The sequence below is a fragment of the Salvelinus alpinus genome, chromosome 18, assembly GCF_045679555.1.
Source record: "Salvelinus alpinus chromosome 18, SLU_Salpinus.1, whole genome shotgun sequence".
NCBI classification, from domain to species: Eukaryota; Metazoa; Chordata; class Actinopteri; order Salmoniformes; family Salmonidae; genus Salvelinus; species Salvelinus alpinus.
The window spans coordinates 11,408,189-11,420,131 of NC_092103.1; the positions used below are offsets into that span (position 1 = coordinate 11,408,189).

At 42.4% G+C, this 11,943-nt stretch overlaps 1 protein-coding gene across 1 annotated transcript; it reads right to left on the minus strand.

Annotated features, from left to right (window-relative positions):
- Positions 1-272: 272 nt before the first annotated feature.
- LOC139543713 (B-cell CLL/lymphoma 7 protein family member A-like) lies at positions 273-9,336 on the minus strand. The gene is made up of 6 exons (XM_071350063.1): positions 9,071-9,336; positions 5,863-5,947; positions 5,588-5,687; positions 4,204-4,353; positions 2,712-2,824; positions 273-2,269 (listed from the first exon to the last, which is right to left on the minus strand). Exons 1-6 carry the CDS (start codon positions 9,160-9,162, stop codon positions 2,195-2,197), a joined length of 615 nt encoding a protein of 204 aa, XP_071206164.1. The 5' UTR covers positions 9,163-9,336; the 3' UTR covers positions 273-2,194.
- Positions 9,337-11,943: the final 2,607 nt, after the last annotated feature.

The following is an 11,943-nucleotide window of genomic DNA, read 5'->3' on the forward strand; positions in this document are numbered from 1 at the left end:
GTTTGAGTGCAAACTGAAAGCCAGCTGCTACCTCAGATTGCCTTCCCTCTAAGTCTTTTGTGCTTCTCATTGGAGTACAACAAAGCATATGCATTAGGAAGATAAATCTGCAGGCCTCAATCCAAAATGAGTAGGAAGTATTGGTTCTTTTGACGTATAATTCAAACAGAAGAAAAATACAGAAACTTACCTATGTTGAAGAGTTCTTTAATCTAGTACTTGAGGTAATACGTCTGAAATCAATGGGCAACAGAAAACACACTGGGTAAAAAAACATTTTGGGGCTTTTTATTAATAAAACAAAACCGTTGGACATGATCAAATCTGAGCACTAGCGATGGAATAAATAAGCAATATGGTCCCAAGAAAACAAGCATCTGACATGTTTTCTCAGCTCTTTATATACACAGTTCATATGAGTTAAACTAGAAGCATTAACCGGTTCAATCAGAATCAGGTGACAGCTAAAACATAACGAAAGATATCTAAAAAACGGAATGTTGTACATACTGCTCTTCTAACTGTCCATGTCAATTACATAGCATCACGAGTACCAGCTCTGCTGGACTGTAAATGAGGTATATGCCAAGCCGTCCTCGGTCTCCACTGAAATGTCATTTCATTTCTCTCTATTGAACTGATGTTTGGATGTGTGTACCCACTGACAAACAGTGGGTCAGACAGGCTCATGCTCTGAGATACCCATGTCTGCATCATCTGCATCATCTGCCATCTGAACTCATTGATTTCCGGGGAAATAAACGATTATTGATTGATGAAGTCAACCGAACCAAAAAATACATAAATAGGTTTGATTTTTTTTTTAAGTTGACAGATTTGTGCGAGTATGCGTTCCTTCCTCTATCCTGAAGTTAGGTTGCGACCCACAGAGAGCACCTTGAATGAGGATCTGAGCACCTTGAATGAGAATCTGAGCCACAGTTTGAACTACAAGACTGACTGGACACTGAGGGGAGGTAATGAAAGGTGATACAAGTTGTAGTACATTTAAACTACCGCCATGGCAATGAAGACTCATTTAAAAACTGTCATTGTTGTTGACCAAGTGGGAATTTAGCCTGGACACCAACATGTTTCTGTCTAACTCCGCAACACTTTTGTAGTCGTCATGCCTTTTGACAGGAAAGAAGCAGGGAAGAGAAACTGACTGACACCCAGGCTCGTGGGAAGCTGCTGACTCCCTCAAAGTCAATTCTTCTTTCAGATATTTGCAGAATGCAGTTTTGTATAGTACATGTTGTCTTTCTAACAGTAACCAATGTGAAACAGAAACTGTTTATAGTTGAATGTAAATGCTGAATAAAATCATTAGCGTCAGCTCAATGTTAAAACCACAAGGTAAATAAAAACATGGTACAATAAAAAAGTAGTTAAAAACAGTTTGACCTACCAAGTACGATATCCCATAATAATCAAATCCCTTCGTTAAAACCTATGTATGCTACAAGCCTGTCCTCGCGGAAAAATAAACGTGACCAGAACCACTGTTGTTCTCCCTCTAGAAAACAAAGCAACTAAAATAACAAACTGACAGAAATCCACACCCAGCACAGCAGCAGTAAAACCATACTGCCGTGCCGTTTGTGACATTACACCTTAACAGTGCATTGACCCTCCTGGGCTAAACAACAACCCCAAAACTAAACTAAACAACTTGGAAACTGTCCTAAACAAACACCGGAACAACCGAAGGCGAGTTAGGGGGAGGTTTGACGTGGCTCCTGGGTTAGAAGATGAGAGCTACAGATCTAGGGTCAGTCTACCTTCCCTTGCATCCTAATTTTAACCATCAGGGGGGAAAACATAGAAGCTAAACCTTAGATCACTGTCTAGGGGAAACTTCATCCCACTCTGTTAGCGTGTGGTGCCAGCGTAGAATGTCAAGTCCCATATTGTCCGTGTGTTTGTGTCACAGGTGCAGGTCAGTGTTTCTCTTCTGGGAAGAGCTGGGCTCACAGCGCAACCTCTGGCCATGGAGGGGATAACAGGCTGGTTCATAGAACTACTCGTGGCATTAGTGAGGGAGTGAGTGTGGAAGAAGAGGAGGAGGGAAGAAGGCTTAGTGGAGGGAGATAAAGTCCTTTCTCCCTCTGCTCGGAGGAGTGTTAGGGGCTACGGGGGAGGAAGAAAGGGAGGGAAGGGAGGAAGAAGATAGAGAAAGGATGCAGCGCATCTATTTCTCCTCGTAGTCCTGAGATGGAGACTCCTCCTTGCTCTTCTTACTGGGAGGAGCCTCTTCCTCCTGTTCCTGCCAGCCCAGAAACACAAACACACAGTCAGATAAGGGTGTTTTAGCGAAAACAAGGCTGTACAAGCTTGTCTCTGCTAACATACATTTTTTTACATTTTAATCATTTAGCAGACGCTATTTTCCAGAGCGACTTACAGGATCAATTAGGGTTACGTGTCTTGCTTAAGGGCACATCGACAGATTTTTCACCTAGTCGGCTCAGGGACTCGAACCAGCGACCTTTCGGTTGCTGGCCCAACACTCTTAACAGATAGGCTGCCTGCCGCCCACAAACATACAAACAACTACAGCTGATGAAGTTATTGGTTCATCTATTTATTTAGAAATGTGGGTGGGATAAAAACCCTTAAATTAATAATCTGGTTTCCAGGAGGTCCTCAGGCCACTCATCTTCTTCACGGAGGAAGAGTAGAACATACAGTATAGTAGAACAGAGTACCTGAGTGGCTTCGCGGCTGTCTGAGGTGTCCTTGTCTCCTGAGGACGTCTGTCTGCTGTCTCTCTTGTCCCTCTGTCCTCTCTCTGAGCCCTCCGTGGACAGGTTGCTCTTCGCTGCACCACAAACACATTAACACACGACATGAATCACCAAGTAAACCTGTCAGATCTGTTACTGTTGAATGACTGCGTTTGACCATCAATTACAAGACATTCTGCTACAAGACATTCTAATGTTGAGTATTCATACTTTCCCCTTTTATTTTCTACAAACAACTCAAGTCAAGGGATACTGGAAAGGAATTCTAACCCCGTTGATGTCACTGTGTGGTAATATGCAGTAGTTATAAATGTTCAGCAACAAAGGTATAACTGGGGAGGAGTATTACATATAGGGCTACTAGAGAGAGGGGTAGAGAGAAAAAGAGAGAGGGGTAGAGAGAAAGAGAGAGGGGTAGAGAGAAAGAGAGAGGGGTAGAGAGAAAGAGAGAGGGGTAGAGAGCAAGAGCGAGGGGTAGAGAGCAAGAGAGAGGGGTAGAGAGAAAGAGAGAGGGGTAGAGAGAAAGAGAGAGGGGTAGAGAGAAAGAGAGAGGGGTAAGAAAAAGAGAGAGGGGTAGAGAAAAAGAGAGAGGGGTAGAGAAAAAGAGAGAGGGGTAGAGAAAAAGAGAGAGGGGTAGAGAAAAAGAGAGAGAGGGTAGAGAAAAAGAGAGAGGGGTAGAGAGAAAGAGAGAGAGGGTAGAGAAAAAGAGAGAGGGGTAGAGAAAAAGAGAGAGGGGTAGAGAGAAAGAGAGAGGGGTAGAGAGAAAGAGAGAGGGGTAGAGAGAAAAAGAGAGAGGGGTAGAGAAAAAGAGAGAGGGGTAGAGAGAAAGAGAGAGGGGTAGAGAGAAAGAGAGAGAGGGTAGAGAAAAAGAGAGAGGGGTAGAGAAAAAGAGAGAGGGGTAGAGAAAAAGAGAGAGGGGTAGAGAAAAAGAGAGAGGGGTAGAGAAAAAGAGAGAGGGGTAGAGAGAAAGAGAGAGGGGTAGAGAGAAAGAGAAAGAGAGAGAGGTAGAGAAAAAGAGAGAGGGGTAGAGAGAAAGAGAGAGGGGTAGAGAGAAAGAGAGAGGGGTAGAGAGAAAGAGAGAGGGGTAGAGAGAGTTCTATTTTGCACCAGGCTGAGAGAGGTCTCTTGTTAGTAGGGGGTGAAGATGGACGGTTGGCAGTTGAAGCCCCGAGGGTCTGGTCACAGCTGAACTCTCTCTCTATATCTTTCTCTCTCCCCCTCTCAGCGTGATGAGTCCCTGAGTACTGCCCTGTGACTTCAGGCCTAACCAGCTAACCAAACAGGAATTGAATATACACTGTTCTTCTAAACCCTGCCATTAGCTTCACCTATCCAGTTCTATTAGAAGTGTCTAAGGAAAGGGCCACAATACGAGGGGATTTCAGGGTTGGCAATTGTCCGTGATACACCCCGTTGGTAGTGGTGGTGGTGGGTGTGTGTGCGCATGTCTCACTCCTCTTGCTGTCAGGGTTCTGGTCGCTCTTGGCCTCACTGCTGTCGCCGTGGGATACGGCAGAGGGTTCGGGGGCGGGGCTAGTGCTGCAGCTGGTTTCCTGTTTGACAGGGGAGGAGTCGGCGATGGAACTCTGGTTACTGTTGTCGTCTGAGAGAGAGAAGGAGAGAGAGATGGGCTTTTCATTTGGTTTATCTTTCAATTCCATTCTGGGTCCACAGGCATACATACCGACCCACACACCGGGTGTTAAGTGTCCTACACAGTTCAAAGCTGCAGAGCCACATGGTTTATTGTGAGACACAGCCGTGACTAGTTTATCAGCCAATGAACTGAGGTTACTAATTAAGTGATAATGCCCAAGAAGCCTGTGCTTGGAGGATATATTGGCACGGGTGTAGTTAGGCCCGAAACGGCTGGCTAACCGTGCCAATATATCATCCAAACACCGGCTTCGAAGGAATTATCACTATTATACAATGGGTTACCAACATGTTCAAAAAATGATTGACATATTTTCCATAAAAATATGAATTTGATGAATTTATTCATACTATTTCATCCTTCCATGAGATATAGTCCCGACACAAATCTAAGGTTCCTACCCAAGCCGGCTGGTCGTTTGTTCTACTGGTTCGGTTGCCAGAGACGCGACCCAGTCGTTAAGTCTTTTTGTTGTTCTGTATCTATGGACGTTCCAAATGTTCCATTGCCATACTGGCTGGCAACATTCTTATCCCTATCTTGCAAGCTAGCCAGCCAACTACGGCTAACTCACGGTCACGTCAAACAGTGCGGCTTGAACAGCAAAGTAACTGCATATACCTTTGTTTAAGCTTTCTCGAGACATTTATTTGGATACATCCATAAGAATGAGCTAATGACGCGTGATTTCACCTGGCATAGAAAATGTGCTCTCTCATCAGGACACTGTTGTTCAGAGGAGCTAGCCAACCACACAGCTAACACAATCACTTCAGAAGACTGACTGTCTGTCTCGTCCCGACATTCATTACTATGGGACAGCTAGAGATCGAATTTTAAATGTCGGAGGGACAGACAGCAAGATTCATACAAATCTCCATGGTAAAAACCAAATGCTAGTCTAAAAGAAATGTGAGATAATTTTCATAGTGGAGATCAAGTTCATAAATTGCTGGGCCGGGCTGATGAGACAGTGGATTGCGCAGTGAGATGGAACAGAGTAAATAGGCATTTTAACGTCATAGATTTCGCTGGTGGTAACTTGTGTAATAGACACCGGTTGGAATGTGGTTGTAACCAATCGACATCCAGGATTAGACCTACCCGTTGTATAAATCTGTAATAATGGACCGTTCGTCAGAGTATGGCGGCTATGGACTCTGAATTGAGCATTACTCACCATGCATGTCCATCATCCCAGGAGAAGAGCTGTTCTCAGGTGTGGTCAATTCTGACCCATACTTCTCATCCTTCCCCTTCTTCTTCTTCTTCTTACTCTTCTGCAAGACAACAGACGGGGGGCAGAAATACTGGTTACATACAACACAGTGACGTGATGCGAGTTTGAAGAGGTGCTTAGAGAATTCCTGTAAAAGACATATCTACTGAACTTTAATGTGGCTGACGTGTGTGTATGTGTGTGTGTGTGTGTGTGTGGGAGGAGGGGTTACATACATCATCTGCTGATTTGGGCTCAGTCACTGGAACCCACTTGAAGATCCTCAGGGATGTGTCTCCTACGGTCACCCATTTCTTCTCCCTGATAGACACACACAGGTTTAGAATGAATTGAATGGTTCACTTCAATTCCCATTCAATGTTTCTTTAGTGATATCATCTGTACCAGTGGTACACGCAAAACACCATAAAGAAAAAAGTCAGACAGACACAAGAACACATAGTCACAGACTATAGTAATACAAGTAAATACAATTTGATTGATTGATTAATAGAATAACGGTTCCCAGTGGTGATTTTAGCATGTAAATCTTGGTGGGTAAACAATGCATTAATTGCACTATACCATTGCTACACCTGGCTATCAACGGAGCCTTGTCTGGCAGCGAAACAGTTGATTTAGCCTCATTTACTGCCTTTAAAAAAAACATAGCTGATATGGCTGACTTGCTTAAACAAATGTGATTTCTACTGACAATTGAGATGTACAAACTATGGCATAAGGGGGCGACAAGCGGATAAGAGGCTATCCGTAATTTCGATTAAGACATTAATGAGCGAGCTAAGATGGACGTAGTCAATATAACTATTTGTTCAGCACTCTTGAAATGTACAGCAATAGAATTCAGAACATGGGCCGTTCTTACAGTGTTCTCCCTGTACACCAAGTCAGAACTGTAGGATAAATAAAGGGGGCATATAAGCAGACAATGAAAGCTCTTACAATATTCGATGATTACATTTCTCAAAAACAGGTTATAGGCTACATGTGGACCACCAAGTCAGAACAGTGGGCAAAATTAAGAGGTGAAAATAGACCGAATTATTAGGGTGAGGCACATGGGCTACTAAAGGCTAACTTAAGTGATAATGCCCGAGAAGCCGGTGTTTGCTGGATATATTGGCACGGGTGTTGTTAGGCCCGAGACAAAGTATTACTTTCTTAGCTACAGTATACATATCTCCCTGGCATATTACATCATTTATGCAGCAGCATACAAGAGATGTTTGGACTCACCTTGTTGTGCTGTGCTCACTTGAACAGGAAGGTGGCACGGCGGTCCTTCCTGGGCAAATTTGTCATCAAACTTTGTCGTCAAAGTCTGGCATTCTCTGGATTTATGGTGCTTTCAAGAGAACTGGGAACTCGAAGAAAAAAAAAAGGTTGAATCATGATGACATCAGTGATCTTCAGGTCGTAGCTCTAGAAAGAGGCCCGAGTTCCCGATTTACAATTCCGAGTTGGATGAAAGTTTAAAACGTATTTGACCAGTTTTAGCTAGTTTTTTCCAAGTTCCCAGTTGTCTTGAACTCACTAAAGTCAGATTTTGCAGTTCTGAGTTAACAGTTGTTTTGAGCGCAGCACAAATCATGCTTCATTGACAGCATGGGCAATGTTGAATGTTTATAATTTTAAACTAGGAAAAGAGACCCTTAATCTTAGACTTGGGACCACAGAGCCACTCCACTGAATAGCAGGCTAATGATTGATTTGCAATGCTCACAGTTAGCCACTGATTCCTTCCAAAGCACGCATTGTTGAATTTGCGATTTGTAACTCATTGTGTAATGTTTATGTCCAATGGCCGATGAGCACCGATACGTTTTATCTATAATTTCTCTTCATTATTTCTCTTCACATGACAATGATTAAATAGGATTTGCCAGTAGATTGTCGACTTGATTCATGATGATGACTGCTAGCTAAGATTTTGAAAGTATAATGTTGACATGATCAGTCCAATCAAAGTTACTGTAGATATAATGTGATTTGACATCATTTTATCTGTGGCCAATGACCTTGAGCCTTCTTGGATGGGCACTTCTAATGTAACTCTATGGCAGCACCCGAGGGGCTAGAATTTTAGAGCTCTACCCTTAGACTTGGCGGTGACGTAGTGTCCCCATTAGTGACAGAACACTGAGCCAATCGCGGCGTAATGCGCCATATTTTCTGCTGGCTTGCCCCACCACAGAAAGCACTGAGCTAGGCTGAAACACTTGCATTTTGGAGCTGCCTTACTCAAGAAAACAAAAAAGAGACCATGTTTGTATGCGGCTTTATTAACTCAAAGATATATTTTTTTACATTCCTTGCAAAATTATTTGTGACACGTATTAATGCCAAAAAACATGACTTTTTATTTTTTGCTATAAATGTGGGGCTCTGCCCTGATGGTTCCCAAGCCTCCTAGTTAAAACCAATATGAGGCCTTTTTGCGTAATAATAATAAAACAGTAATTGAATTTGTGCACTAGCATGTGATTCGATATGAATGTGGGCCTATTACAATTGAAACTAGAAATAGTTTTGATTCAACAGGTACAGACACAATTGAAACAAATATGAAAACAAACTTTAGTAGGCTATTAGAATGTTTTAATTCTTTCCATCTTGAAGGTTTCCTGATTGTAATTTGCAAATAGCCTTCAATGTGTCCCTATCGCTTTTTAACAGTGAGCTTTCAATTGGTTAGCAGATTTACTTATTAATGGAGACACTAGCGCAGAATCTCAATTTTATTCAGAAAGTAAACGATTCAAACTAATCCACTGTTGAAAATGAATGGTACATTGATAGAAAGCAACTAATTAACATCATTTTATATAAATATATAAAAAAATTATAAAAATTATAAAATATAAAATGTTATATTTGTAAAACAGGACTCATTGCGTGTTCAGTCAAACATGAGTAGTCCCTCTCCCAGCCCCCACGCGCAATCTCTATTTGACCTAAAGGGCGAAGCGCTTAATTTAAAACTCCAGACGGTCTGAAAAGTACTCCGACTCTAGAGCGCACTAGTCGTAGCCTATAGTCCCGAAGTATGTTTTTGAAGGATTTGCGTTGTCGGCGTTCTGAAACAGTCGGCTCTCTTCCCTCTCCGCTACTACAACGGCCAGGAAAAAAGGAATGGCTTCATGTGACTGCAACGAAATGGCTTCTGGGTTCAACCAACATTAAACCTTGGTGGGAAATTATCTAAAATCATTGGGATCTGGTTTGTAGACGATTAGATATACGTAGTCGCGCACACCACGAGTGCGCCCTAGCGCACCTGAGTAGAGAATCTGTCCTAAATTCCCTTAAAATATCTGCCGTCTTTCAATTGCATTCTCGCTCGTTCTCTCCCCTCACCCCCACCCCCAACAAGCAAGGCTTTTCCTCATGTTAGGTAACGAGTGTTTTTTCCCTCTTTCTTACCATTTCCGTACTTTCTCAATCGCGGCCATAACCCGCTTGATGTCATCTTTCGCCCTGCTCCGGGTCTCCGCTCGGACCGACCTGCCCGACATTGCCGCGGTTGGAAGGCTAGAATATTTTTAAAGCTCGCCGGCAGTTCAGACACAATCAGTACAGACACGCTCAGTACAGAGCCAGCGCGCCTGCGCCGAGTGGAGGGTAGAGGCCGCAGCTGCAGAGTCCCCCTGTTTCCCCGCTGTGATCCACACAGGAGAACAAAGCGACACAAACTCAACTGCGGAAAACTATGCCTAAAACCTATTTGCCGGAGAAAATAATCTTGGTACAACAACAAAGTAAATCTCTCATGTTGTAGCAATATAGGTGTATGCCGAAATGTACGTGTTTCTATGCATAGGCTAGATAATAAACGAGGTTAAACTTGAACCACACACAATAGTCTTCTAGACTCAAAAGGACCACAATTATTTGAGGCATCCTTTACAAAATTGCATAGATCACAAATGAGTGTCCTGGTTTTTAAATGCAGACTTTCCATTAGACCGTTTTTGATACATAAGCAGCACAATATTTTCTTCTCAGTCGATTGAACCGGTTTGAAACAAATTGCCTATATTTTTCACAGAATCAAAGCAACACTCCCGATGGACTGTTTTCTGACAGTAGTAAATAAAGTTAATAGTAAAAAAGAGGGAGAACAATGTGAAGGCAATTGAAGGTTACAAAAAAATGGTTAGGGGTTGAGTTGATGATCAAGATTGGGGGTTTAGTAAAGTTGTATGTCTTGGGCTTTAAAGAAAAAATGTGATTTCAGCCTTGTGATTTTACATAAACAGACACACATGTCATATGTCTCTTTACGGCTCGGATTTCCATAATTTTTGGATGAATGAATAAAGTCAGAGATTAGATCAAGATCATGAAGTGAAAAACATTGTTTATTTCAAAGTATCATTTACACTACACAACACAGAGCTGAAGTTTCTGTTACTTCCCTTATAAGGTCATAATTTCACAAATTACCCTCCTGTCACCTACATGTCTACAGCACATACAAATGTGAAGGTCCTACGCTCTTCATTTTCATAACCTCCATGACAACATACACTTTCTCACAGCACAACACACACACCCCAAAGTTGAAGTGTTCTTTTTTTACCTCTCACTTCCCCTGTCATTAGCACACGAACAACCACAGCTGTCAATTTCAGCAGGTTCTCGCTGTTTAACGAGGCAATCTGCAGTTGCTATAAAAATGTTTGGACTTAGAAATTAATGATATGTACCCATTGCATCTTGAAGAATACAACGTATACAGTGCCTTCAGAAAGTATTCACACTTATTCCATATTTGTGTTACAACGTGGGATTAAAATTGATTTAATTGCCATTTTTTGTCAACGATCTACAGAAAATACTTTAAATAAACATGAATGGAAAATAAAACACATAAAAAGTGCATTCGGAAACTATTCAGACCCCTTCCCTTTCCCCCCTTTTTTTTAACGTTACAGCCTTGTTCTAAAATGTATTAAATATTTTTCTCTTCTCATTAATCTACACACAATACCCCATAATGACATAGCAAAAACACAAATACCTTATTTGCATAAGTATTCAGTCCCTTTGTTATGAGACTAGAAATTGAGCTCAGGTGCATCCTGTTTCCATTGATCATCCTTGAGATGTTTTTATAACTTGATTGGAGTCCACCTGTGGTAAATTAAATTGATTGGACATGATTTGGAAAGGCATACAACCTGTCTATATAAGGTCCCACAGTTGACAGTGCATGTCAGAGCAAAAACCAAAGGAATTGGTCAAAGGAATTGTCCGTAGAGTGCCGAGACAAGATTGTGTTGAGACACAGATCTGGGGAAGTGTACCAAAAAAATTCTGCAGCATTGAAGATTCCCAACAACACAATGGCTGCCATCATTCTTAAATGTAAAAGTTTGGAACTACCAATACTCTTCCTAGAGCTGGCTGCCAGGTCAAACTGAGCAATTGGGAGAGGGCCTTGGTCAGGGAGGTGACCAAGAACCTGATGGAGAGTCCCTCTGTGGAGATGGGAGAACCTTCCAGAAGGACAACCATCTCTGCAGCACTCTACCAATCAGACCTTTAAGGTAGAGTGGCCATGCGGAAGCCCCTCAGTAAAAGGCACATGACAGCCCACTTGGAGTTTGCCAAAAGTCACCTAAAGGACTCTCAGACCATGAGAAACAAGATGATCTTGTCTGATGAAACCAAGATTGAACTCTTTGGACTGAATGCCAAGTGTCACGTCTGGAGGAAACCTGGCAACATCCCTACGGTGAAGCATGGTGGTGACAGCATCATGCTGTGGGGATGTTTTTCAGCGGGAGGTACAGGGAGACTAGTCATGATCGAGGGAAAGATGAACAGAGCAAATACAAAGAGATCCTTGATGAAAACCTGCTCTAGAGCACTCAGGACCTCAGACTGGGGCAAAGGTTCACCTTCCAACAGGACAACAACTCTAGGTACACAGCCAAAACAACACAGGAGTGGCTTCAGGACAAGTCTCTGAATGTCCTTGAGTGGCCCAGCCAGAGCCCGGACTTGAACCCAATCGAACATCTCTGGAGAGACCTGAAAATAACTGTGCAGCGACGCTCCCCATCCAACCTGACAGAGCTTGAGAGGATCTGCAGAGTAGAGGAGAAACTCCCCAAATACAGGTGTGCATTTTATACATTTGCAAAAATGTATAAAACATTTTTTGCTTTGTCGTTGTGGGCTATTGTGTCTAGGTTGAGTGGGGGGAAAAAAACTACTTAATCAATTTTAGAATAAAAAGTCAAGGTGTCTGAATACTTTCTGAATGCACTGTATACATATATAAAAAA

What these genes read in the sequence shown, in the direction of transcription:
- LOC139543713 (XM_071350063.1), bottom strand. Translation starts at nt 9,162, where the DNA reads ATGTCGGGCAGGTCGGTCCGAGCGGAGACCCGGAGCAGGGCGAAAGAT. An exon ending in ATTGAGAAAGTACGGAAATG is followed by an intron (nt 5,948 to 9,070) that starts GTAAGAAAGAGG and finishes TGTGTCTATCAG; the next exon opens with GGAGAAGAAATGGGTGACCG. An exon ending in ACAGCCGCGAAGCCACTCAG is followed by an intron (nt 2,270 to 2,711) that starts GTACTCTGTTCT and finishes CTGGGCTGGCAG; the next exon opens with GAACAGGAGGAAGAGGCTCC.